Raw genomic sequence first — 27,940 nt, 5'->3', positions numbered from 1 at the left:
CCGAAGAGGCAAACTTGTATGATCAAATCTTAGGAGTCTAACATGTTGCCGTGCCCATTCTACATGACCGAGGTTGCTAGAATAGACAGGGAAATGCACTGAACAGATAGCGTGATAATGCAAAAGTACTGCTGTTTACAACTCATCAGAAGTCGTTACCTACTAGAGACTGGCTAGTCATCTTTTTACCTTGGGACTTGCTGGTCTACAGAGTTGTCCCATTTGGGGGACAGTGCTGGGAGCAGTGGGAAGACACCTTTTCCCCTTATGAGCTCAATTTGAGGCTTTTGCTACCATAAACTGACAAGAAAAGGATATCAAGAAAAGGAAGGCAGAAGAGTGAATAAAAGCCCCATGTCACCCCATGGGCCCTGAGTATGACCCCATGGGTCATACTTGCGTAGGTCAGGCCTTCATCTTCCTGGAGTTGTATCATTCTTCCTCCTCCGTACAGGTTACCAAATGTGGCACTTGCTGTCTGGGTTCATTGGTGATCTACTGGGACAGTGGAAGTGCTTGGAAAAGTCCTTGCTATTGCTAACAGGTCCACGGATGCGAAGTGACAAGGGACTGTGTGGATCTGTGTTCAAGGAAGACTGTAATTCCTCAGGATCCTGGTGTCCACACATTGCCTGAAGGAAAGTAAAACAGAAAAGTCAGTTTGGGTGACTGTCCTCATGTAAATAAATCATAAGTTCTTATGCCTCTGCACATTCCACATCACTGAGGCTGCTGAAATAAACTAAGAACCACATTCATGGGTGCCAACAATGTTCATATACTTCCCTTCACAGCCACAATTTATGACTATTTTCCCTTCCCTTTCCCTAAACTTCTCATTCCCAATTTTCCTACCCAACCAGCCACCTGCTTTTTCTCTAAGCTACACAGTCCACAACAAAATGAATTGGGTTTTGGGTTCGTGCAGCCTTGGACTCCAAAGTTCCTATTGTGTCCTACTGTTGTCCTACTGTGACAGTATAGATGTAGCCTAAGTGTCCAGACTTAGTTTATTAACAAAAATGAATTATATCTCATTAGGAAAGGTGAGCACTCATTACAACATCCCATTACTACTACAGACAGCGGGGGGAAGATTATGTGACTTTATTGGTGTTACAACTGGAAATCCAAATTTTCACTCTTGTGATTTGAAAATTTTCCTTTTGCACATTTACAGTCTTTAATATGGGTATGACCTTTCTGAGCACAGAAATCCAATGGCATGATGATGAAATTAAAAAAACTCACCTGCAAAACCACACAACTTTGCACAAATCCTTAAACCATGTTCCCACAAAAATCTCCAACTATGTGTGCATGTATTTCTCATTCTTTATCTCTAAACTATATCTATATTCTAAACTTTTTTCTCTACCAGTCACTCAGAATGACCTTACAACTTGACAAAGAGATGGATGGAACAAGGGATGAAGACCTATGTGTGTTTTCCACTAAAATTTCATTTTCTATTAGTAAGATTGCTCAGAGTAGCAAAAGTACTGAGGATGGCAAAGAAGTCTTCTTTCTCTGACACAACTTGTCTGCTACAACTTAATTTTGGTAGACTTCAGAGCTTTGTAAAAGATATATTTACAGACAGGCATCTTGTTTGCAGTGAGATCCATGACAGATTAAGAGCCCCATATGTAAATTTTAGCTTTCTAAATAAGATTCTGAATCTTCCAACAACATCTATCATTCCCAGTTCTAGGAAGAGTGGGAAAAAAAAAAAAAAAAAAAAAAAGAAAAAAAGACTGAATATTGAGAAGGACAGACTGTAATAATGTAAAAGATAATGGAGAGTGAGAGACACATGACTAGCCTAGAATTCATTACATGAGCAAAGCTGAAGTAGAAAAGCTGGTCGTGTGAAAGTCCGATCTTGGGTAAATCCTCCTCTCTGTGCTTATTCATCCAATTCTTATAGGCCTGTGGAGAGAGAAAATTAATAGTAAACTCCACTTCAGACAGTGTCCAAGAAACATGTCTTCTGTCAAATATATCAGTCTGGTATATTTTTAATATATTTAGCATGCTTGTATCTCTTTCTGCTCACTCTGATGTGCCTAATAGCTGTAAGAAGGGAGAATAACAATGTTAATTCCTTTGCTTCCATTTTCTGACACTACTGTACACAGCTGGTCAGAAGAGATGTGATGACTGCACTATGAAAAAAAATGAAAATTACTTTCAAAGAAAGTTACAGATACCTGAAAAACTTTATTTATTGGTGCTATGAATGCCATCAAAAAATCTTTGTGTCTGTAACAGTCTCAAAGTTCTTCACACAGAAATGCAACAAGTGCCATTTGACACCCAGATAACTCAGAGCACTCTGCACTCATTAATTAACTAAACCTCTGAATTCCTGCAGGAGTTCTAGACAGAAATATTGCTGAAAACATGACAGTAGAGTAATTTTATCACAATACAGAATTCTAGTTCTTATCTCAACTTAATTCCTTAGGTTTAACATAAATATATAATAACCTAATATAAAATAATAACTTGTTTTGTATGCATTACATAATTAGGGATGTAAAAAAAGGACCACCCCAGAACAGGTGAAGGGGATAAGCGGTCTTATATGGTGGTAGTGAGATTATAAGCACAGCTCTGTGAAGAACCTATGTTTGGAATACCAGAGGAAATGTAAAGCATATGCTGCACTGGCACAGACATGCAAGAAATCTGGGACTGGAGCAGTATGTAGGACAGGGATATTACAGGGCAGTCTTAGGACATGCCAGTTGAGCTGTCTGGTGAGACTCTGAGATCATAAAAATGACATCAGAGAAATAAGTAAACTACAATACCTGGTAAGCAATGGCAAGCCCTCCATTGTCAGCTGTATTCTCCAAGAGCGTAATAGTACCGTTGACCTTAAAGTCAAAGCTTTCATACTGTTCAACAAAGCAATCTATAGATTTCTGTAGCACACTGCTGTTGCATGTAGGACAGCCACCAGGCAGCACTGTAGGGAAAAAAAAAAAAATCCTAGAAAGTAAAGCTATTTCTGATGTTCACTTGTATTCCCGACACTGAGTTTTCTTCATAGTTCATTTGGTATGGAGTGGATTTCCTTAGCTTCACCTGCTTTAATAATGTATGTATATATGGATATAGGGGCCAGGACTGAAGAACCCCTAAGGGAAACTACCACTGGGGGCCTAGAACAGTAAACGAAGAGGATAAGCTTTACCCTGCAGCTGGTACCCACCATAACCATAGAATGCATGAAGAAGTTCATGTGCCATGAAGACCCCAATAGCTCCAAAGTTCACAGCACTGAAAAATAAACATGAAAAAGAATGATTTTGAAAATAAAAGAAGAACAGGTGAGCATTCTTTATCACCACTGAGCACAATTGTGTACCGCAAAGAAGCATTCTACTCTGAGAGACCACAGAAGCACTTTCTGTTTATTGCCTCCCAGATGTGATACTCTGTAAAAACATGAACACAAATGTAAATTACTCTACCAATGCTTGAAATTGCACAATGGACTTGCATTAAAGCATTCCTAGCTAATAAGCCATCTTAATAAGAGAGAATTAAATTCTGTCCTTATTAACTGTAATGTGATACACTGTTGAGATACGTCCTTAGTTACCCATTATTGGCTGAACTGCTACATAAACAGTAACTGCAATGGCAAAATACAAGAGCAGGATGGTTGGAAAGGCAGTCTTGCAGCAGTCATCTTGTGAAACACAATACATAAAACTGGTAAGGCAAATTAAAATCATGAAGGCTTTACTAAAATTACTCAGGCCTAGCACTGGTAATCTTTCCACTCACTACAAGCAGGAGGTTCTTTCCAATATGAATTTCTATCATTCTGTGCAATGAATTTACAGTCACACAAGCATGAGTACAATTAAAATATATTTCCATAATACAAAATGATGATTTTGTTTGTTTGTTTGTTTGTTTGTTTTACAGCCACTGATTAACACTACTAAAGCATGAAATGGGTCTAGAATCATAGTGTCATAGAAAGGTTTGGGTTGGAACAGACCTTGAAAATCATCTAGTTCCAACCCCCCTGCCAATGGGGACACCTTCCACTAGACCAGGTTGCTCAAAGCCCTATGCAACCTGGACATGAATACTTCCAGGGATGGGGTATCATTATTATATCAACAGGAACTCATTAGGACACCGACAAGGACAGGATAATTTATCTTATTTTAGAGTTGCTCTTGCAGAAACTCTGGAGCTTATAATGGTTGAACTGTCTTGCCAAATTTTAGTTTTAACAAGTATACTCATAGTTATCTGAACTGGCAAATTATTTTTGACTGTAAAATTTAAATTCTGGAGCATCATCTGACCAACTGTTAATGTGCCAACACAAGTTTGACTTATGAGTCTACTGACCCAGAATGAAGGTGAGAAAAATATATTTCACTAACACCAAATACAAAAGGAATAAGAAGCTGCAGACACTTTCTCTCTCTTCTTCTTCTTTTTTTTTTTTTTTTTTCAGAGGAACAATAATGTGAAAACCTACACCACTGGATTTTTTTCCTATTATTCTTTTCCTATTCTCCATAATATAATGAGTTCATGAAACAATGCAAACACTAGGAAATGTCATACAAGTAGTGGCAGAAGATTACCATGGAAAAAGTAATTACTTTAACTGAGATGGGTTTCTTTCAGACTTCAGTCTCTTCCCACTGTGTGAACTGATCTTTGGAGTATGATGGGATTATGTCAAGTCTCTGTCAGTTATCATGCAAAAAAAGGACATCAGATAATATTTTTACAGTCAGATGTTTAAGTGCTTTTTAATACCAGAAAAAAAAAAAAAAAAAATTTAAAAGAACTGTTCAGTATGATGAAAGAACCAAACTATGAAAGTATAGTCTATAGAGGTATCGTTGTTGCAGGAGAAGTCTCAGAATGAAAAATATGTCTGCTAATTAGAGGAGGTTTCTTGAAGAAAAGGAAGAACAGAACTGTGTTTGATCCATTTGAAAAGACTTTTTACAAGAAGTTGTTCCTATTTGCTCTGGGTTGTATTTCTATGAATTAGATTGAAGAAATACTTGGAATCTAGAAAAAGAAAGGCAGAGGTGCTTTTTTTTATTTTATTGTTTTTTTCAGTTAACCTATGCAAGACTTCTACCTCTTTGCTTTGGGATGATACACTTGTCTCAGCTTACTTTCACCTATATTCTAATATTGCTCCAGCAAACTCTTTCCCTGCTTCCAGAGAAAGACCACACTCTTTCAGAGTTCATAGAGCAGAACTGGCAAGCCACATCCATGTGGCTTTAGAAAAAAGCTATTTTTCCCCTTATACTTGATCTTTCTGGGATGTAGTTAGAAATAGAGGTTCAGGACACATTCACTGAGATTCTTCCTGGAAACATGGTGTAGCAAAAGGACTACATTCAGCTTCCACTTTTGCAGCCCCTTCATACCTGGGAAACTCCATGTGGAAAAAAGGGCTGCGGAACATTCCAGCAGGAAAGACCACCATGTGGTGCCTTAGTGAGTAGTATGAATGGACAGCCCAGGGGAACACCTGCCAGCTAGAAGCAGAAATGAGAGAATGTATTAATCTGTATCTCATACCTTGCTCCTTTCCTCCATTGGGTGCGCAGAAATGCTTTGCTCCATACAACTGTTCACACAATGAAGGAAAATGATGAAATTCACATTATCTAGAGTTAAAGGTGCTTGAAACAAATCTTCACTCATTTACAGACAGAGCTGGTAGCTTAGCTTGCACACACATTTAGAGATTCACCCTCACAATTTCACTGTCAAATAAGTCAGAATTATTAACCTTCTGTAACGTCCTGCACAGAATACACCTCAAGTCCCAAGTATGCCTATCTCCACTCCCTGCCTTCAGAAGCATCCATGTCCTGACTTCGAGGTGTTCCTGCCAATATTCATCTCCACATAATGCTTTGCTGTCAGATAGCTCAGCCCAGGAACACCAGATATTCCTCTGTATTAGGGGTTTATGACAATAAGCAGAAAAGATTCCATTTTGAAGGGTTTGGGATTCCCTCCACAACAGTGGTGGTTTTGATAGCAGGAACTCATGCTGAACACAAGATAGAGTGCCATGTTCAGGGTTTTTTTTTAAGATGAGGCAGGAATGTGTCCTTGCAGAAAAGGACAACGGCATCCTGCCCTGCATTAGGAGAAAAGTCACCACTAGGTCAAGAGGTGGTTATGAACCTTTGTTCAGGACTAGTGTAACCACAGCTGTAAGTACTGTGTCCAGTTCTGCCAGAGCCTTTCCCATCCTTAATAAAAGAGAGATATAGACAGACATCTGGATACACTCCTGAGTGACCTCTTCCAGCTGATTCTGCTTTGAGCAGGAGGATTGGACTAGGAGATCACCACAATTACCTTCCAACCTCAGGTAATCTGTTTTCTTCATATCAACATCTGACACTTACTTAACATGTGAATGATGCTGAAGGAGTTTTGAGTAGGAATTCTCCCTCATTGTCTTCAAGCAAGCCACCACATTGAGGAAAAAAGTGTCTTCATTTATCTCCAGCTGAGGGAAGAGTTGGGAAATGTCAATGTCACAGAGCATGAGAGAGGAATGAATTGGACAGTATGAGAGAGAGAAAAGTCCCACAGGTAAAAAAGAGCTTCATCAAAAGACAAACTAATGCAACACTTGTTGTTTTTGTTGTGTTGTTTTTTTTTTTCCTCTCCCAGTTCAAAAGACTTTTGATTTAAGATGTGACCAGAACATTATCTTCAAATAGAACACACAAACAGGTCACAGTCAGTAGGAGGCAGCACAGGCAACACTGGACAATGCAGAAGCAATAGATACGGGTTGTCTGGATCCACCTCTTCTCAGAAAGTGATATGTGCATTGCTCAGAGGTTATGGCCTCTTTTATCAGCAGACAAGATAGCAGTTAGTACAAGTAAACTGCCAGTAGTGAGACAGACAGGTTTACATTATATAGCTCACATTCTGGTATTCCAGGTTCACTTTGGCAGTCTGAAGTATGTAAGCTGGATAGCCAATCTCCACTTGTAGCGTGGACATCTAAAATCATAATTAAAAAAAAAAAAAAATGTGACCAACAGGGAGTTTTACATTCTGGAAGTCCCTTTTAAACTCTATTTCTAAACAAAAATAGGATCTATTAATCAGCAGTTTACAAAAACAACTGCTCTTTTTCAACAAGACATCTCCTCTTGTTATTCTGTTCTACTTTTTTTTTTTTTTTTTAGTACAGTTTTCTGGAATTCAGTTTATATTTTTAAAATTCTATAGATGTGTAAATCTGAAGGTACTATGTAACTCATCACATTACATTAATTCACAGTATCTGTGGCCTATGTATCAGTGTCTTGTGCGTGATGACACCTATAGAACCACATAAAGGTTTTAGTGTGTATAAGGAATCTATTTAAAATTGTGTGCCTGTAGGAACAGGTAGAAATATGTAGGCCCCTTCCATTTTTCTCCAGAGACTATAGGGAAAGGTTGGCCTCAGTAACTTCTGCTTTCTGCACGCACCAAAACTTTAGCTTGTTGGCGTGTTTGCTCATCCATCCACTCCAACTGATCCAGTTGGCTGTAGAGAGCATCTTGGATCTCAGAGAACATCTCTTCAGCCTGTCATGGAGAACAGAAGGCACATTCAGAACTGCAGAAAAACATTGTTCAGGCCTAGTTATTGTCTTCCCATGTTCCAGCAATTCAACCATACAATAGTTGGAATATTATTCCTCTTCTCTTGATGAAAGAAGAAATAGCAGCTTCTATATCTATTTAGGCTTAAGTTTCTTAGGCATCCAGTGGTTCCTCACAGATGTCATCATTCTTTCCCACACACCTTTTCCTCTTGACCATCATAGTAAGAGGGGAAACATAATCCCTTTTCATTAAATCCCTTTCGGGATGGGAATGGATCAAATGATTGTCCCATTTCACAAAACATCCACAATAATTTCTTATTGGTGTCTCCCTTTCCAAAGTTACAGCAGTCTGAGTCTCTCCTTCACAAAATTGTGCTTTGCTTATTCAGCTTTTTGCTTCAGTACATAGTCTCTTTCTTGGAGTTATTATTATCATCCTTGTTACTTGTATACACCGAAAACCTCAAAAAACTTGATGCCTACACTAATTTCCCTCCATTAAATAAAAAAAAAAAAAAAAATAGTCTGATCATCAAAGTAAAGAAAGATATCTTTTCCACAGTGCCAACAGGTGTTCCGTTTACTGTGGATCCTCTCAGAATGTTTTGATATTGATTTGTTTCTGTAAAACTGGTCATAAATATTATGCAGTCCTTGTTCACCCACCATTCCCTTATTGGCTTTATGACTGAAAAGTTTATTTAAATACTTCAGGATTTCTGATGAATAATAACTGCCATTTCAGTTAAACACACTGAAATGGCATGCACTCACAGGGTTCTCATAGGTATTTCTGCAGTCCATATAGCTTTGCTAACAGATGAGATAAAGATTCTAAGTGGTATTTTAACATTGATTATTCTAGCAGTGACAGTGCTCTTGTTCTGTTGATATCACACATTTCCCCCAAACAGAAGAGAAGTATGTAACATACAGGAATACATAAAAAGGTACAAAAGCTTTTGCTGCCTTGATGCTGTTCTAAGCTGACAAGGCAAAAAAAAAAAAAAAAAAAAAAAAGGAACAAAGCTGAGCTATGCTTGGGGTTTAAGAGGATGAATACCTACAAGTTTCTTGGTTTGCTGAGGGAAAATTTCCTTCACAAACATCTGCCCTAGGACTGGCTCAAAGAAAGAGCTGGTATCAGTCAAACACTTCTTCCAGCGCTCAACTGGGGTCTGTAAGAATAGAGAAAAAAATAAAGACAGCTGAGAGTGAAGAGACAGAAAGATGAAGATGGTAAAAAGATAAATAAACACGCTGTCAGTAGTTTATATGTTGTTATTTAAAAATGACAGCCATAAATACTGAAAATTTTAATACAGTAAAACAAAGAATTATTTACCCTACTTGTATTCACACAAGATGAATACTCATATTCTGACTGTAACAAATAAATAGAAGGAAGGTGGCTATCTATACATTGTTCCTCACCCCATGATACAGTGCAATTAGCCCTTGAAATCTTTTTTGTGTCATGTTTACAAATCCTTGAGAAATGTGAAGCCTTAATTGGCCTAGTAGGAGTGGTTCTCCACCCCAGATCTAAGAAGCTCCATCCAGGTGAGGGATCAAGAGAATATCCAGAAGGTGTGCGCTGTGGAAGTGAAGATGTTTAAAAGCTAACTCACCACTCTAGATCCCATTTTCCCATGAAGAGTCCTAGATAGCTCCAAGCGTGCATCTTGGAATCGACTGTCAAGGGCAGGGGAGAGATTCCCAACCAGACAAAGAATCATATAGATGGAAAGGACCCTGTAGGAACATGACATTTAGGAAGACCAATAGAGAGGACCACTTTAGCCCACATTAAGATGGGATCACCTCCTAGCTGGATGAAGTCAAATATTTAAGCAGTTATTCCATCAAAAACCTGGACCTAAAAAAAATAAGCAGAAACCAGTCAGCACTGAACAGCAAACAATATTCAACGTTATGAATTAAAAGCAAATATGTGGACAGGATACCATGCAAAAGCTTGATGGAAATGACAAAAATCATGAATAACTCTAAGAGGAGAACAAAGTCAATACAGTGATTTTTTTCAGCAACAGTCAGATTATGGCGTTAAGACGTCACCATAAACACAGAAGCATGGCAAGTGTCAGAGGAATAATCTGAGGCAGAGGAAACCTGGTAACCTGAACAGTGACAACAAAGTATCCTGAATGGACTACTCCTGGGGTTAACAAAAGAACGATGATTTGCTCATTCATTTTGCTATGAAAGCCGCTGACATGAGTCAACCAAAGAAACTCACACTCAAGAACACCCTGAATACCCAAGGGATAATTACCTACTTGAGTACAGGATTCATTATGGGAAGAAGGGGAAAGAGCACTTTAGGACTGGGTAATACTTCTTATGGGATACTTTGAGGGGACTGTAGGATTCTGTGAGACTTAATGTGGGATGCTTGTACGAAGCACCAAAGGCAGAGAAAGGAAAGGATCATGGTGGACTGAGAGGAGTTTATGCATGGTAAAGTTAAGGGGAAAGGTGATAACAGAGAATGGACTAGAGTAAACTTGTGTCTTGTCAGTATGTCTGTCTGGTTGAGTCCTGTGCATGGTCACCAGAGTCTGTCTCATCAAGTTATTTTTAAATATCTTTGTTTGTGGGTGAGTTTGTTTGTGGGAATGGGGCTGGATACCAGGGAGACAAGGTTGGCTATTGGAGAGAACAACAGTTTGACCAGCTACTGGAGAGATCTGTTTTTAATGTGTATTTGTAACTAGAAGATATCTGAATACCAGCAACCAGAGTCGGGCTGCAAGTCTCAGTGGCCCGCATATCCAGGTGCCAGCAGCTGTGGAGATCAGGGCATCTGGGACAGGCTACTGAACATTCTGAGTATCAAAGGCCAAATACTGCAGTAATCCATATTGTGTGTGTACGTAAATATATTTTTTTATATTTCACTAGTGTAGTCCAATCCTGATCATGTGCAGAGGAGGACTAGGATCAGGCTGACTACGCTATTCATGTTTGCATGGGTGGTGGTGGGGGGCAATATATATCCTTATATGTGTACATATACGTTGTATGCATGTGCAAGCCTATTGGGAGTATATGCTAATCCTCAGCACTGGACCTGTGGATACAGAGACACAGCAGGCTTGCAACTCATTAACTTACGTTATCAGAAGTAAATATTTCTTAAGGCATGAATAACCTCAACCACAGATTTGTACAACTCCTACCTTTCATTGTTCCAGCCTTCAATGAGCTGTGACATGCCTCTTAAGTAATCCATGTCATGCACTGCAATTGGCTGAGAAAGGTTTATTGGCATAGGATGGAAGAGGGCCTGGAGACATGACAACCAATCAATAGCAGGTGCCTTTTCCTAGAAGTAAAACAAAGATTACATGTTGAGCTGTCAGCCTAAACAGATTGTCAAGAAATAATAGGGAAACTGGGATTGTCTCCTTGATACTGGTAATGGATACTTTCAACAAGTTGAGCTGTTTTTATGGTGTGGGTATTGATTATACTAGAAAAGGAGAATAGACATTTATTTCTTTTATCAGAACAGCATGGGGGAGACAGGGAGTGGATTTGGGGACCTGGAAATTCCAACTGCTATCAATAAGAGACAGTAAGTTAATAGGTTATTTAAAATTCAACAGTCTCCAAGGGTAATTTGCAAGAAGGGCATCTAAACAGTGTAGCTCACATCTCTTTTGATCTGGATCTTCAGAATGTGAACATGTAATTGTGTTTCTCAAGTTCTAAGGCACAGATAGATACCTGTAGCTCCTTAATGTTAGTGCGAAAGAACAGCATCCCCCTCTTCTGTCTTTCCTGCAGTGGGGTAACAACACGCTGGAGTTTAGAGATGAAGGACAAGGTAAGGGAAAATGAATGAGGGAAACCATCCTGTGGACCTCCAAGTAGCCCTCCAATTTTTTCCAGGTATGAGAGATAGACACGGAGAACCTGCAATACAGAGCATATGACCAGGGGGAGAAACATGACTGAAAGTTAGTCACCTCATCCATCCATCCATCCATCCATCCATCCATCCATCCATCCATCCATCCATCCATCCATCCATCCATCCACCCATCTTGACCACATAAGATTCACTCTTTCAAAAACAATGTAGCACTTGTCCTGAAAACTGTCATCTTCACCACAACATCCTCATGTAATTCTTCAAGTGGAACACACTTTGCCAAGTACAGCTCCTTTCTCAGTGAAGAACAGTGAATTCTCAAAAGGTAATAATTTTAATTTGTCCCAGCTAACAGTTGCTTTAAACACCAGAATCACTTTAGGGCTGCAGGCTTGTTGTCTCTGGAGTTAGGAGAGCTGTAGTAGACAGTGACACAATAATTCAGTATTTTGGATGGAGAGGAAATGGCAGTCTTGCTTATATGTTAATGAGTTATCACAGGAATACTTGTGATGGCTAAAAGGCTTTATTTTTTGAGAACTCTTCTGAAAGAGTCAGACTGAGAAACTGAAATCAGCTCAGTTTTTATGCAGTTCAGAAAAATTAGATAGTTGTGATGAAATTATCTTTGCTGCAATGACTCCCATGTTCAAAGACCTTATTTCCCTAGCTTAGGTTAAAACATTTTAAAATTACTCCTCTACTACACCAATGTTAATAGATTATAAAGCCTTTATTTTGAACAAGAAAAAAGTTTTGAAACATTCATTCAACATAGAGGGAGCCCCAGATTCATATTACCTAGTAAATACAAAATAAAATTCATAAAAATCATAGAAACACAAGATTTGAAAGGACCTACAAGGTCATCTAGTCCAACCATCCTCCTATCACCAATACTACCCACTAAGCTACTAAATCACATCTCAATTTTATATCTCAATCATATCTCAAAATTGTAACATTCTCTTTCTATACTAGAAGTTTTAAAAATGGCATCTAAAATTGGTTGCATTATAGAAGCTAGTATTTTACAAAAGCAGACTATTTTATAACAAATTCCATCTGGAGACATTTTTAGAGGCCATCGACCATACCTCATGGAAATAGGTCACTCTGAATCAGGAAGAAATTCAAAGAGATCCCTACACCAAATTACTATTTTTACCTTTCGTCAGTCTCTGATATGTTACCTCAGGATAATTTTTCTCTTTGAATTTACTCTCAGGTGGCATCTCAAACTCAGGATGGTCAATCTGCAAAAAGGAGTAAAGGACAAATATCTGGCTATTTCCAGAAACACTAGAAGTGTTAAGACTATGTTAAATAGGCTTTCTTTGTCTCTGTGTCACAGCATTTGAAATGTTAATAAATTGCCTGAAAGATTCAAAAATGTTTCCTAGGTACTTTTTGTGGATCTATCGCATTCTGCAGCTTATTTACAATCTCATTACAAATCTGTGGTGACTGACATTCGAATATAAACCACATTGTTAAATATTTCTCATGAGATGCAAAATTAATAGTATAATAATGTATTAGATGCTTAACAGTTAGAGTGCTTTTGTAGAGTACACTGCTCTACTAGCCACACCTGTGAACAAGTGACAATTCCACAACAAAGCAGAAATTTACACCAATCAACCAGAAGAGGTGAAAGCAAGCGATCTATTCCTCCTCATCTCCTCATTCTCCAGAATTAAGGGGTCTTTTTTGCAATAAAATTATGAAGATTACAGAAAATTTTATGAAAACTTTCTTCAAAGAAGAACTTGAGCAAGCCTGGATCTCATGAACTGTGTTACTGACTCTTTGTTCCTGGCACTTCCTGATAACTCTCTTTCGTTAATCCACTCACCTGAATTACATTGGTCTTGGGATCAAAAGGACTAGGTCCCACATGCACTCTGAAAAAGGGAAAGGTGTTGTATCTGCCCATGAGAATCCGAAGAGTTTCATTAAAATCTTTTGCTTTCCCTATGCCTGTGATATTCCATCCAACAACCTAGAGAAGGGATAGACAGCATGACCACAGGTGAGAAAAACACTTTTTTGATTCTTATTTACAAACATTTTTTTCACTCCTATGAACTCAGTCATTATGACAACAGAGAAACAATAGAGCAAATAGCAACAGGGAAACTCATGAAGGTTTCTACATACCCTGCTTTAAAACTACCTGTCACTTTCACTTAAGGAAAGTAATGAATTTCAAGATGACACTGGAGGGGAAAGAGATAGAAAAAAAAAAAAAAAGAAAGCTGGTTAATATTCAAGGATCACCTCCTCCAAGTTCAAGAATGGTCCACCCCAATGAATAGGAAGTAAGACAAAAATGCCAGGGGGCCTGAGTGGATTAACAAGGAGCTCCTGGCCAAACTCAATCACAAAAAGGAAGCCTACAAAGAGTGGAAGCAAGACAGGTATCCTGGGAGGAATACCAAGATGTCCAAATATGCCGGGATGAAGTTAAGAAAGCTAAAGCCCTAATGGAATTGAATTTTGCCAGGTATGTTGAAGACAACAAGAAGGGCTTCTGTAAGTGTATCAATGAAAAAACAAAGGCCAGGAAAGATGTGAGTCTGTTGCTAAACAAGATGGGGAACCTGGTTACACAGAAAATTAAGATGGCTGAGATTCTGAATGCCTTCTTTGCCAGAGTTTTTACTAGAAAGACTAGAAACCCAGGTCACAGAGACAAAGAGGAAAGGCTGCAGTAAGGAAGACGTACCCTTGGTGGAAGACCATCACGTCAGGAAATATTTTGGCAAACTGGATTTACAGAGCCCATGACCATTGATAGGATGCACCCATGAATGTTGCAGGAGCTGGCAGATATTATTGTGAGACCACTCTCAATAATCTGATTGATCACGGAGACTGGGAAAAATACCTGGAAAGCAAACATCATTCCTGTCTGCAAGAAGGGCACAAAGGAAGACCCAGGGAACTGCAGGTTGGTCAGCCTCACCTCAGTCCCTGGGAAGGTGATGAAATGGCTAAACCTGGAAATCACTTGCAGGCACATGAAGAAGAAGATCATCTGGAGTAGTCAGCATGGCTTCACCAAGGAGAAGTCATGCTTGATCAACAGGATAAGCTTCTGCAATGAAATGACTGCCCTGGTGGATGGTGGATGAGGGAAGGGTCATTAGGAATTATCTTCCTGCACTTCAATAAGGTTTTTGACATTGTCTCCAAAATAATCCTTATTGACAAGCTGCATGGGCTGTATGGGCAGATGAGTGAAATGGATTGAAAACTGGCTGAACAGCCAGGCCCAGAGCATGGTGATCAGTCTAGTTGGAGGCCACCACCTAGCAGTGTACTCCAGTGGTCCCTTCTGTGTCCAGCCCTGTTCAACGTCTTCATTAATGATCTGGATGATGGGTCCAAGTGTGTCCTCAGCAAGTATGCAGATGACATAACACTGGGAGAAGGGGTTGATTCACCAAAGCATCATGCTGCCATCCAAAGAGACCTGGACAGGCTGGTAAAATGGGCTGACAGGAACCTTATAAAGTTCAACAAGGGAAAGTGCAAATTCCTGCACTTCGGGAGGAACAACTGCAGGCACCAGTACATGCCAGGGGACTCCTTGCTGGAAAGCTGTAGGGGGTTCCGGTGGCCACCAACTAGAACATGAGCCAGAAATGTGCCCTTACCACAAAGAAGGTTCATGGTATCCTGGGCTGCATTACGCAAAGTATCACCAGGTTGAGGGAGGTGATCAGCACTGTACTCAGCACTGGTGAGGTCACACCTGAAGTATTGTGTCCAGGTGCTGGGCTAGTGGGCTCGGCAATTCAGGAGAGACATGGAGCTACTGGAGAGAGTCCAATCAAGGGCCACAGAAATGGCTAAGGGACTGGAGCATTTTATATATGAGGAAAGTCTGATAGAGCTGGGACTGCTTAGCCTGAAGAAATGAAGGCTCAAAGGGAATCTTATCAATCTATATAAATGTCCGAAGATGGAAGGAATATAGTCAGGCTCTTTTCAGTGGTGCCCAGTGACATGGTGAGAGGTAATGAGCACACACTAAAACACAAGAGATTCTGAACATCAGAAAATATTTTTACTGTGTGGGTGACTGAGCACTGGCACGTGTTACCCAGAGACATTGTGGGGTCTCCCTCCGTGGAGATATTCAAAAGTCATCTGGAGGAGGTCCTAGATGCTGGCTGTAGGTGGCCCTGCTTGAGCAGGGGAGTTGGATCAAATGACCTCCAGAGGTCTCTTCCAACCTCAACCATTCTGTGATTCTGTGACAGCGAAAACAAATGATAATTATCAACAGAACAGGGTACACTGGAAAAATATAATAATAAAATAAATAAAAAGGCAGTGAAGGAGGGAGCGTAAAAGAATATATTTTTCTAAAGTTATCCAGGTGGGCAAACAGAGATCAGGAATTTAGGGTTCCTCCTCCCTAACAGGCAGATACTCAGGGGGCCTTGCTGTCACTGTTCCTTCTGCTGAAAGTTTCCACATCAGCCTTGGAGACAGGGCATAACTGCAATCTGCTAACAGGAATTCTCCCTGGCACTGGGAGGAACCTCCCAGAATGGCAATAGAAGCATTTTCCTCTTCAGACAAGTTTTCCTGAAGCCTGGAGTAGTGGATGGCTGTCAGATCTTAGACAAGCGTTTCACCCATTTTGCAAGATGTTTCCTGATCTGTAAGTCAAATTGTATTGAACTGAGCTTCTGAGATTAAGTAATCCCTCTCTGCAGTCTTGGTTGTTGAGCAGTTGTAAAATGTAAGGTCATGAGGGCAGATTTATGTACCTGATGTCAGAAAGCCAAATCTTTAAACAGCATTCAAATTGAGATTTATCTTGTAGAAGTCAGGCTGTGAACCATGAGCTTATTTCAAAACCAGATGCTAGCAAAATTCCACCATGCGGGAATATATGGCCTAAATTTCACTCTTTCCTTTTTTTTTTTTTTTTTTTTTTTTCTTACAGGAATTGTCTTCTGCATGTAGAAGATGCAGCAGAAACATTCACCTGATTTAGGAGGTTCTTCCATGTTTGATTTCCTTGGGATTCTATCTTTTGTGTATCCATGCAGGAACGATAGAACTGGATTGCTTTCTCTTTAGCTGAACCTCTTATCTCAAACTGTGGGGCCTCTGAGGAAAAAAAAAAATAAAATAAAAATGAAAAACTACAAGAGTGATAAAGGTGGTAATAAAGAAAGATGGGCAGTATTAGAGCAGAGGAAGGTTGTAAGAAAATATCACCTTGCACTTTCAGAGCAGTTTAGTAAATATATCTACACTTTGCCAAGTAACCCAAAGCAAGACGTTTTCTAGTGTTTGCTATGACTCTTCCTGAGATCAAATATGTGACTTTCTTTGCATGGAGACTGGAGCACAACAGAAAGGTTGATCATACCTAGGTTTTGGTCCCACATGGAGTCAGGACAAGGTCACAGTGCACACTCAGACATACACAGCAAAAAGGGTCTACTTTTACAAGGCAGTAGGAAAATGGTTTAGTTTCCTGAATTTTGAAGTGTGACTTCCATTTCTCACACTTGGCAAGGAGAATTGAAATGTTTGAAATGCAACTATTTTAATATGATCTCTCAAGAATATACCTGCACCTGTAATAACAGAAAATGAAGAGACTGGACTCAGTCCCTGACAGGAATGATTGTGCTCTCAGTTATAAATATTCTCAGCTCTGACTCAGAAAGATGCTGAAAGTAACACAACAACCATCTCTCTCTACCTAAAAGCCTTTTCAGGACAAGCTGGTTTTCCTCCAACAATATATCAAAGACGTTTTGTGACTCTTCTGTGGTTCTGCTTGAATGATTGCTTTCCCAGTTGCTGCAAGCATACTTGTAGAAATCCTCACAGGGGTCTACAGCATCATTCCTAGAATTCAGGAGTCTGGACAGCAGTGCAAGCCTCAGCTCAGCATCACATGATCCTGGACAGAAGTAAACAAGAGAGAACTGAGCAGTGGCAGTGAGAACAACTCCACACATGCACAAAAAAAAAAATAATAAAAAGGAGTTGTCTGTGGGACATGCCTTTCCCCTCCCTCCAGATTTATTTTTGGTACAAACTCTTTTGCATACAGACTGTTGAATTCCTTGTAAGTTTTTGCTGAAGATGGAACAATACGTATTCTGTCTTTAACTTTACAACAAGGCTGCCATTGCACTTTGTAAGGGAGATTCTTTAAATAAAAGACAGGTAGTCAGTCCAGAGGTGGTGCCCTCCATTCTATCTAGGCAGTAACAGGTTGGATTATTCTGCCTTCTCAGTGTGCTCTCTCTGAAACAGCACACAGTGATTTGGCCAAATGATAAGAAGCTACTGATGATGTCAACAAATGGAGCAAAGAAAAGACATAGTACGGAGAATTAAGAGATAAGCTTAATACATAGAGGGAGATGTTCAAGCATAGGAAACAAACATTTCTTATAAATGACATTTCTTAAAACAGAATAAAAATTTCCTAGTGTTTCTTGTATTCCTCCTTAGATAAAGGGGGATCAACACCCCCCTCCCCACCTCCACCCTCCTTATCTAAGGTGCTGTGAACCCCTGGGTATGTGTTCTCTTTTGGGGTCAGGGTATCTTGTAACAACAACAGATCAGCTCAATTGTTAAATAAGCCATTTGTAAATCAAGGTAAGACTTTCCATTCTGTGGTTTCAGCAGTTCTCATAGGAGAAAATATGCAAAGTGAAAATAAGCAATATCTAAGCTAACCAATATCTTTCCTTAGTCTCTATAATAAATGGTTTCCAATGTACAACAGGGGCTGGAATGGGTTTGTGCCTGTTCCTTCTCGTACTGTCACGGGGCACAATTGAAAAGAGGCTGGCTCCATCTTCTTGACACCCTTCCCTCAGATATTTATATACATTAATGAGGTCTCCCCTCAATCTTCTCTTTTCCAGGCTAACTTGCCCTCCTACTTTCAGCATGTACAACAGATGCTTCAGTCCTCCAATTTTCTTCGTAGCCCTTCTCTGAACTTGCTCCAGTAGTTCTGCTTCCCTATTTTACTGGGGAGTCCAGACTAGACCTATTAAGTAAGGGATGGAAAAGCAGAGGAGGAGCTACAAATCTCAAATTCTGCACCAGTTTCCCGGAAGTTACTACAGGGTCATAGAAACTGGAGGCCAGGACAAGGAGATTCAAGAAGAACATCTTGACAATATAATGCTGCTGTCCCACAAAGCTGAACCCAGGCTTATTAAATGACAGGCAGAGGAGGAGGAGGAGTGTGGGGATATATCCCTGCTATGAGAAAAACAGAAGGCAGAAGAGTGTACCTTTTCACAACTGGTGTCTTCTTATGTTTCTTCAAGATCCTGAAAGTCTGATTCTTAAAAAAATGCTAAGCCTAATAAGCATTGGAGGCAGATAGGAGAGGAAGGGTACTTAAAAATAGATTGTATGAGGAAGCAGGGAAAAGGATATCCCATATTATACCTAGACCACAAGTCATCATGATGTAGGTGATAAGTAATGTAAAACCAAGGAGAGTACTGAGAAGAAGTGCACACAGAAGTAGGCTTTTCGGTTGAAGACATCGTTCCTTCTTTGCACCTGTTCTCAGCTCCTGGTCACAGGTCTGAGGAGAGAAAAATAAGACAAACAGAAAAAAATTTAAAAAATATTTGTGTTAAAGTTAGCACTGGTCATATACTCTGTCTTCTCACTTATCTACTGGAAAATCACTCACCACTCATGGGACTAGTGACAGAATACTAACAGTGGTCCCAGTCATCTAATGAGTTTGTTCCCAGGGGCATTCTCACCTCTTCCATATCCCTTTCTTTTCCAGCAACAGCTGTTCCACAGTGTTATTAAATACACATCTAAACACCGCTTGCCATGAGGTGGCCTACCCTCCCATAGTTTCTTTTGTTTTATGGAATCATCTTGCATATGACTCTTGAAAGTAACAAAGCCTTTCTAAGCCCCTAAAGCTAAAAACTGGATGGCTAGGTGTGGTGGTTTGACCCAGCTGGGCAGCCGAACTCCATCCCAACCTCTCTCTCACTCCCCCTCTTCAAAAGGGAAGGGGGAGAATATATGATGTAAAGGGCTCAAGGGTTGAGATGAGGACAGGGAGATCGCTCAACAATTGTCATCACAGGCAAAACAAACTCAGCATAGAGAGATTAATATAATGTATTGCCTGTTACTAACAGACTAGAACAGAGAGAAACTAAAAGCAAGCTGAAAACACCTTCCCCCCATCCACCCTCTTCTACAACCTCCCCCCAAACAGTGCAGGGGAAGGCATAATGGGGGCTGCAGTCAGTCCATAATGCTTTGTCCCTGCTACTCCTTCGTGCTCAATCTCTGCCCCTGCTCCAGCATGGAGTTCCTCCCATGGGATGCAGTCCTTCCTGAACTGATCTTGCATGGGCTTCCTACAAGCAGCAGCTCTTCAAGAACTGCTCCAATATGGGTCTGTACCATGGGGTCCATCCTTCAGGAGCAAACTGCTCCAACATGGGTCCCCCACAGTCAGTAGCTCCTGCCAGACCATCTGCTCATGTGTGGGCTCCTCTCAATGGGCTGCAGCTCGGGCTCAGACTCTGCTCCGGCAGGGGTTCTCCTTAGGCTCTCCTTCACATTAAATCCATGTGCTCCACCATGTGCTTCTCCACAGGCTGCAGCATGGAGATCTGCTCTGTTGCACTACACCATGGGCTGCATGGGAACATCCTGCTCTATCATGATCTTCTCCACAGGCCACAGGGAACTATTGCTCTGGTGCCTGGAGCATCTGCTCTCCCTCCTTCTTCACTGACCTTGGTGTCTATAGGGCTATTTCTCTCTCCTTGCTCTCCCAGCTGCTGTTGTGTAGTGGGTTTTTCACTTTCTTAAAAGTGCTCTCACAGAGGTGCAAATACAATTGTTTATTAGCTTGGCTCTGGCCAGTGGTGGGTCCCTTTTGGAGCTGGCTAAAACTGGCCCTTCTCTAAATGGGGCAACTTCTGGACTCTTCTCACAGAGGCCACCTCTGCAGCTTCCCTGCTACCAAAACCTGGCTACATAAACCCAGTACACTAGGACTAGTGGTTCTTTAATGTTTGTCTACTTGAGCACTAATTTCAACATGAGCACTAATCTCTTCTCAAGAAAGAGCATCTGAACCCTAAGCCCTGTAGTCAAGTTCAAATGAGAGAGATTTGTCCCATTCTAAAAAGTGCAGTATGCTGTAAGTCACAGGGAGTATCTTTTTTACAGACTTTACATTGCTCTTAAATTCGGTTGTATTTGCAATTTAGTCAGTGGAAAAGGTTAGCCATGTTATGAGTACTGCTTCTATTTCAAACATGTCTTAAGATAAACTGAAGCATTCTCCAAAGATACCAGTCCTTTTCTCCATTGACTGCAAAGGAAGCAACATGACTATGTCATTTTACACTTCTAAATTCCACCTGGGTAAAGTTACATAAAGTTACCTTTGCAGTGTGTATTCACTGCTTTTACCTACTTTGGTGTGCATGAACGTGGACAAGAACAGTAGGTTACAGCATACCACAAGGGAACAGACATGGGAATGTATGTTGGTAGTCTAATAAAAGGAAAAGAACTGAAAAAATGAAAAGTAGAATGATTGAAAAGAATATACAGGGCAAAAAAGAAGGCAGAAGGGGAAAAAAAAAAAAAAAAAAGAAAAAAAGAAAAAAAAAAGCAGAAAATAAAGGAAAACCTGAGACTAAGAGGATAATGAGGAAATAGTATAGCAAATAAGGAGTAAACCTAATAGCCTTGAAAGCTGAAGGTAGTGCTAGTCTGAAATTCTTACATGTCACTGTTAGAACCTGGCTTGCACTTCCTCCACCACAATTCCAGCTTAGCTCCCTGTGCTCAAGCCTGCCTCTCCAATATAATAAAGTTGTTTGAGAAATCTTGACAGAGAAAGCTAGAAGAAACCTCGGTAGAGGTGCCCACCAAATGCCACTGAGTGCCTTAAGTGGGAGCTGCTTTTTGCAGATTTCATGTATGATCTTCATCTCAGCTATGCTTCAGCAGCGTTATAGCCCCACCTACGGCTGGCCATGTACCCCATTGATCTGAACCCTGACCTACAGACTTGATTGTGCAGGCTTGACCTTGGACTTGCCTCCTCACAATGGACTTACTTTGCAATCTAGACTCTTGGTTGACCCTGGCTACTGGCACCAATCCTGCCTTACTCCCTTCATTCCCATACTGTGGGTTTACGCCCTTTGCTGTTAAGGCCAGTACTTGTCTCATCATGGCTCTCAGCTTCCAGAATTTTTCCTTGTTTGCCCTTTCTTCTCACTTACATGGAGAAGATACAGATTATGTTAAAATGCATTCATCATCATGCTTATTAGGCAAAAAACAAACAAACAAACAAACAAACAAAAATCAGAAAACATGTATCTTTACAAAAAGAACAAAACCCTACAAGATGTAGCCATATACTTCACAGCATAGGCCCCTTCCTCTAAGGAAAGGCTAAGAAAATGAACAGCCTGCTGTTAACCATCTTAGTAAATCATTTCCGGAAATACACTTCTGGAGTATGTTTGGACACTGTGGTGGTGATTTCTGCTCAAAAACATTAACAGAACAGAAAATATAGAAAGAAACAGAAAACAAACAAAATAACAACAAAACAACAAAACAGACCCTATTATTTGATATATTTCAAATGTCCATTTATTCAATCATTGACTTCTCAAAAGCAGCTTATTTGACAGCTGGAACAAGGGTTAAATGCCTAACTACTTTTATCCCTTTATAATCCTTTTCTGATGACTTCTTAAGACAGGATACAGGATAACTAAGCAGAGAGCAAGTGCATACAAGTGAATCCTGGCATTAAAAGGTGCAAAATACAAAACATGAACATACTGGCAAAGTATAGTGTAGGAAATATAAAAGAAGAAATCTAAATTCCTTTCAAATGCCTCTGTAGTAAAACATTTTATCTTTTACTCTCCAAGTACAGACAAAGTGAGGGAAGTGAGCAAAAGAAAATTTGCTTTGCTGAACAGAAAAAGAAAATCCAAGCCCTTGTCTCTCACCATTTAGGAAAGAGTGAACTATTTATATTCACTATGCTCCAGAATTTTCTGGAGTTCTGGAATACATCTTGTCTTTAACACTGAAAATCTGTCCTATACCTATAACAAAATGATTAGCATTTTGCAGTTCTTCAGTCTCACACTGTTAGAGGATAACTATTTCTCTCTTTTGAGTGCTAATTATGCTATTTACTACTCAAAAGAGAGAAATAGATACCCTCTGCTAACACGCAGATACTAATGAATCTGAGAAATCAATGCTCAAGATCAAAGTATTTGTTAACAGTAGGTCTACCTCAGTCCTATAAATTACATTCCTTTTGAAATTGAAAATTTCACAAATAACCACTTTTCTTTAAAACCTGTAAGAAAACCAGACTGTCCCCCTCAAAACTCCAGTGTGAAATGACTAAAGAATTGCACATTTACCAGACTGAGAATAGCAGAATATTGCACACCACAAAAAAAAAAAAAAAGTAGAGGAGAGGAGAGGAGAGGAGAGGAGAGGAGAGGAGAGGAGAGGAGAGGAGAGGAGAGGAGAGGAGAGGAGAGGAGAGGAGAGGAGAGGAGAGGAGAGGAGAGGAGAGGAGAGGAGAGGAGAGGAGAGGAGAGGAGAGCAGAGCAGAGCAGAGCAGAGGAGAGCAGAGGAGAGCAGAGGAGGAAGGAACCTTGAAAGATAATTGAGTCCAACTGCTTGACCACTTCAAGGCTAACTAAAATTTAAAGCATATTATTGACGGCATTATCCAAATGCCTCTTGAACATTGCCGGGGGAAATTGAAATTGGTTGTGTGCCTCTAGATTAAAAACTGGAGTCTAAGGTCTATGTTATCATAGAATTGTAGAATCATATGACTCTATTATTTTATTTCTCTATTAGAAACTGGATTTTAAGGTCTGTGTTATGTGAGCCATAAGGATAAAAAAATTTCTTTAAGCACCTCACCTTCCCTAAGGAGTGTCTCTCTAATCTGGCCTCTGTTACTGGGGCTGGCTTTGACATTGTGAAGTTTAGAGTGAAATATAAAGTCCATCCTAATTCAGTGATCCTTGGCAAGAAACTGTGGATTTAACTAGGTGGAGCCAGAACTGGTCTATACAAACTCCCAGGGCACAGGACACAGTTACAAAGCTTGCAGGAAGCAGAAGCATTTTATGTGGTATATTTGAGGTTTGGTTGCATCACCCACCACGCCCCATATAAAGAGACAAGTGAATGGCCTGAAGAAGCCTGTGCAAGAGGATAAAGAGCCTTTAATCTCTGACAGAGCTCTTACATATGGACCTCATCTGAGTGAGTGAGAAGTATGATTAGTATTTGCATGAAGTTGAAGATAAATTTCCACCACAGTTTCAGTTCTTTCATGTTTTTCTTTGAAGAATGTACAAGTGCTTAAATTTAAATGGCTTCACTGTGGCTAAGTGAGATCAAATGCCTATGAAATCACTAAAAGCAGACTTCTAATCATCATTAGTTATAAAACAAATGAATTAGTTATAAAATGAACAACTTTGAAGATATGTACTACACAAATTATCCCATTTGAATGAGAGCATGCTAGCAGAATCCTTACAGGTACTGGGTAACATTAAAGAAAAAACAGTTTGATGCAATTAAATCAGCCAAAGAATTTGATTTTTCTTCAGCATCTCCTTCTTTCTCTTTCCAAGACATCTCTGAATTCTGCAGAGGTTGATGTTCCTCTGCCGCATTCTTTCCCATCTCTTATTTCCCCAGTGTTTAGTACTGCTGCAGAAAAAGATGACTGTAACTTGGAGGAAAATTAAATTCATTAAATTAAAGAGACCCAAAGGAGGGAGAATTGGAGCTATTTTTCATAAATGTTTACCAGACAATTTAAGGGTATTGTTTATCAGCCAGTAGACTATTCAGGAATTACTGACTTGAATAGTTGCCCAAATTGTCTATATCACATTAGTTAAGTGGATGATGTTTTCAAACTAATGCCTTAAAATTAATTTAGCATTTTCTTAAATTTATCTTTTGTCAGCAAGTCATTTAAGCACATAAGTTGAGCACACTGAATGGCATTTCAGAAATAATGTTTCAGACCGTGTTCAAAGTATCCTACCTCCTAACATGAGAAACTAAACAGAAAGTGTGTTGAATTATATTCTGAACTACTAAAAGTCAGAAACATAACAAAAGGCAACAACTATTTGAAATTGTGATTGTTGGCTGATCTCTATCACACAGTAATACGAGAATGGATATACAAACCAAACATTTCTGCAAATTCTTTAGCTAGAAAAATGCAGATGAGATAAAGTGAATGACCATTTGCAATAAAAACATAGCTCTTGCAACACTGAACAGTTTTCAACATAACAAAATATGTTTCTTTTTAATATAATCTAGTTATATTGAAAATATTACTGTTGTTATTATATATGAATGTTTTGTACCTTTTAGCAACCTTCAGCTAACAGTTTAGTTAGTAATTTGTCTATAAATATCCAATTAACACTCTACTAATCATCTACTAATCATCTGTGAGATGTAAAACCAGGAAAAGGACACCATGCTGCATGGAGAGCAAATAGCCATTTTCATGTTCAGAAAGCTATGCCACATTTACCCACAATTTTTTGAGAGGAAAAAAAAAAAAAAAAAAAAAAAAGCACATTTCTGCATAAGTGCTTTCTGAAAATAATTTGAATAATTTGTTTGTTGAAAAATGAGGATACAAAATAAGAAGCAAATAATCAGCTTATTAAGCTTATTATTACTTATTGCCAGGGCTTCAAACAAGTCTGAATAGAGCCTTGGAATGGCTGTTAGGATGACTAACAGGAAGAGCAAGAATCCCTAAATCCTCACAACATACCCCACCACATCAGTAATTCTGAGACCTCGGCAAGGTCCTTCTGGATGCAAAGTCTCAAATTTCAATTACTTCAGTACCCTAGGGCAGTAATAATAAGAAGAGCTGCTGTGACAGGGAAAGAAAATAAGACAAACCTTCCTTACCTCTGGAACAGTCTTCATTTTTGTCACTGAGCTGGCTTTGCCTCTATAGTTACCGCAGTTGTCACCTCTGTTTACTTGTTTACTATCAGTCTTCTGTGCTCATGGCACACTACTGAGTTCAGAGACAATCTCTTCTTCCCAGCTTGGCTGATTGCTGTGGGGAGGGGAAAAGCAAGGAAAAGCTCTGAGAAAAACACCCTTAAAGAAAATGGGAGGGAGGGAAATGGATATATTTCTGCAACTCTCCACCCACCTTCTCTTCCTAACACCCCTGTTTCTCATAAAACTAGCTTTATTGTTCCCTTCTGCATCTCTCTGCAGCTCAAGGTCTTTCTCTCTTTTGGCTCTATACTGAAATCTATTTGAAAAGAAGTATGTGATTCTGTCTCCTCCAGCCTCTTCTCAATTATTTGCTTCTTCTTTTCTCTCCGACAGCCTTACTATCCTGTCCACCCAACAAGCCTGTTTTGGTCTGATATTTTCACTGCTACTAGGCTGTTCCAACCTGATGCTCTGTGGCCTAGAGGCCTCTGTCTACTGCAAGATTCTGCAGGATATGGATCCTGTTGTTCCTCCTCCCCCCAAAAGGAAGGTTGACATGCTGCCTTTTTTTTTTTTCTCTGTCTCATCTGCATCTAAATTAATTCAAAGGCATGAACAGAAATCCATTTCTGGTTCTTTTTTCTTTTGGATTAAGAGGCATAATAAATAAATAAATAGATAAATAAATAAATAAATTGTTACTGACTCTATTTGCAATTGAATGTTGCTTCTCAGGTGATGGCAGCCTGTGTGTATTTGCTTCCTTAAGAATGTATATTGGAGAGATTAAGGCACACAGTTAATTTACTTTGAGTAATGAGAACAAGCATCACTTCCCTGAGACATTAAAAACAGAGTAATGGAAGTTGGGAGCTGAGACCTGATCAAGTGGGTGCCGGGATTTGAGAGGGATGGTAGACACGAGTTTGGTGTCAGTTTCCAAAATGACCGAAGCAAGCAGAACACTGGGACAGGACAGTTTACCTCCCTACCTTGTGAGTATCTCAGAGGAGCACAGTGTCTTGGTTCACTAGTTTGGAAATAAACAGATATCAGTTCAGTTGTTCAGAGCTTCCCAAAAAATATCTGGGAAAAATTTTGGGAAGCTTTCCTAAAATCCAAATCTTCTTCCCACCACCAATCAAATTTTAATCTGTGTTCGAGTAGTGCTGAAACTTTTGGTATACTGTGACAAAAACACTTGTTATATGTCTGAGACCAGTTACATAGACCCAGTTTTTTCTACTTCTGAGGTCACTGGTAGTTATGTATTTCTATATTTAATTAACATCTCTAAATATTGTAAAAATTATTGCATACAGCAAAAAAGATCCTTACTGACCTTTCTTTCCTTGCAATAGGTCACCTCCCTTCAGCTTAACTTCAGACTCCAATTTGAAATACTTCTCGCATAAGTGATTGAGATTTGTCTTACGGGAAGCTGTAAGACATCGTTTTTTGTAGTCACAATTCCTACATCACTGGAATGAGCATTACCGTGATTCAAACCATCCAATAGATGCAAAGGTGCTTTGTTCATGATGGCCTAAAGTAATTTGCAGCTAGTCAGATCCCAAATCTTTATACAAACTGAAAAATGTGAATATGTCTTAAAAATATATATATGATATTGTAATCCTTTTTTTCAATACATCTTTAAGTCTTTTGTATGTTTTTGTATTTTCTGCCACTTTTGCCTTTGTGCCTTTTTTACTCTTCTCTACTTTAAATCTTCTCTCACAATAGCTATAGTTCTAGTAGTCTTTCACAAACGTTTTTCAGTAGTTGAACTGTGTACAAAGAAATGTTATGAATATGTGTGTAGGGACCTGATTAGTTTTAACTACAAGTGATCTTACAGTGGAGATATTTTTGTATCTTAACTTGTACTTTCTCTAATGATAACTATCTAAGCTTTATAAACTCTCTAGGCAAGGAATTTATTGCCTTTTTAGTATACAATGGCTATGATCATGTAGAACACAATATGACTTCAATTAAAACAGGTAAAATATTGGCTGAAGTATTAAGTTTTAAAACATAATGTAAGAAGACCAAAAAAGCCTCTTTGTCAATATGCTAATGTAATGTGACTGCAGTTTCCTGGTTTCATAAGCTGGTATCTTTTACACAGATCCTCTGTTTCTTTGTGATTAAATGTGATTTAACATATAAATTAAGAAAATTCTACATTGGTATTGCCACACCATATGGATCCTCCCACATATAGTATCTAAAAATACTTTGAATGTATATATGTGTATGAACTTTCCGCACCTTGTAAACCAATCAAGACACGTCT

The 27,940-nt window shown here is 39.4% G+C and overlaps 1 protein-coding gene across 1 annotated transcript; it reads right to left on the bottom strand.

Moving 5' to 3' along the window:
• Positions 1-240: 240 nt before the first annotated feature.
• On the bottom strand, positions 241-27,178 carry KEL (Kell metallo-endopeptidase (Kell blood group); the record flags this gene model as incomplete). The annotated part of the gene is made up of 18 exons (XM_084298385.1): positions 241-632; positions 1,840-1,932; positions 2,820-2,977; positions 3,224-3,291; positions 5,439-5,549; positions 6,438-6,541; positions 6,973-7,050; positions 7,528-7,626; positions 8,717-8,827; positions 9,281-9,404; positions 10,853-10,998; positions 11,403-11,591; positions 12,744-12,806; positions 13,409-13,555; positions 16,562-16,686; positions 17,291-17,494; positions 19,015-19,156; positions 27,074-27,178. 18 exons carry the CDS (start codon positions 27,176-27,178, stop codon positions 456-458), a joined length of 2,244 nt encoding a protein of 747 aa, XP_084154511.1. The 3' UTR covers positions 241-455.
• Positions 27,179-27,940: the final 762 nt, after the last annotated feature.

This window comes from Netta rufina, assembly GCF_964035555.1.
Source record: "Netta rufina genome assembly, chromosome: 1".
Lineage (NCBI taxonomy): Eukaryota > Metazoa > Chordata > Aves > Anseriformes > Anatidae > Netta > Netta rufina.
This window is presented reverse-complemented; position numbering and strand designations above follow the sequence as displayed.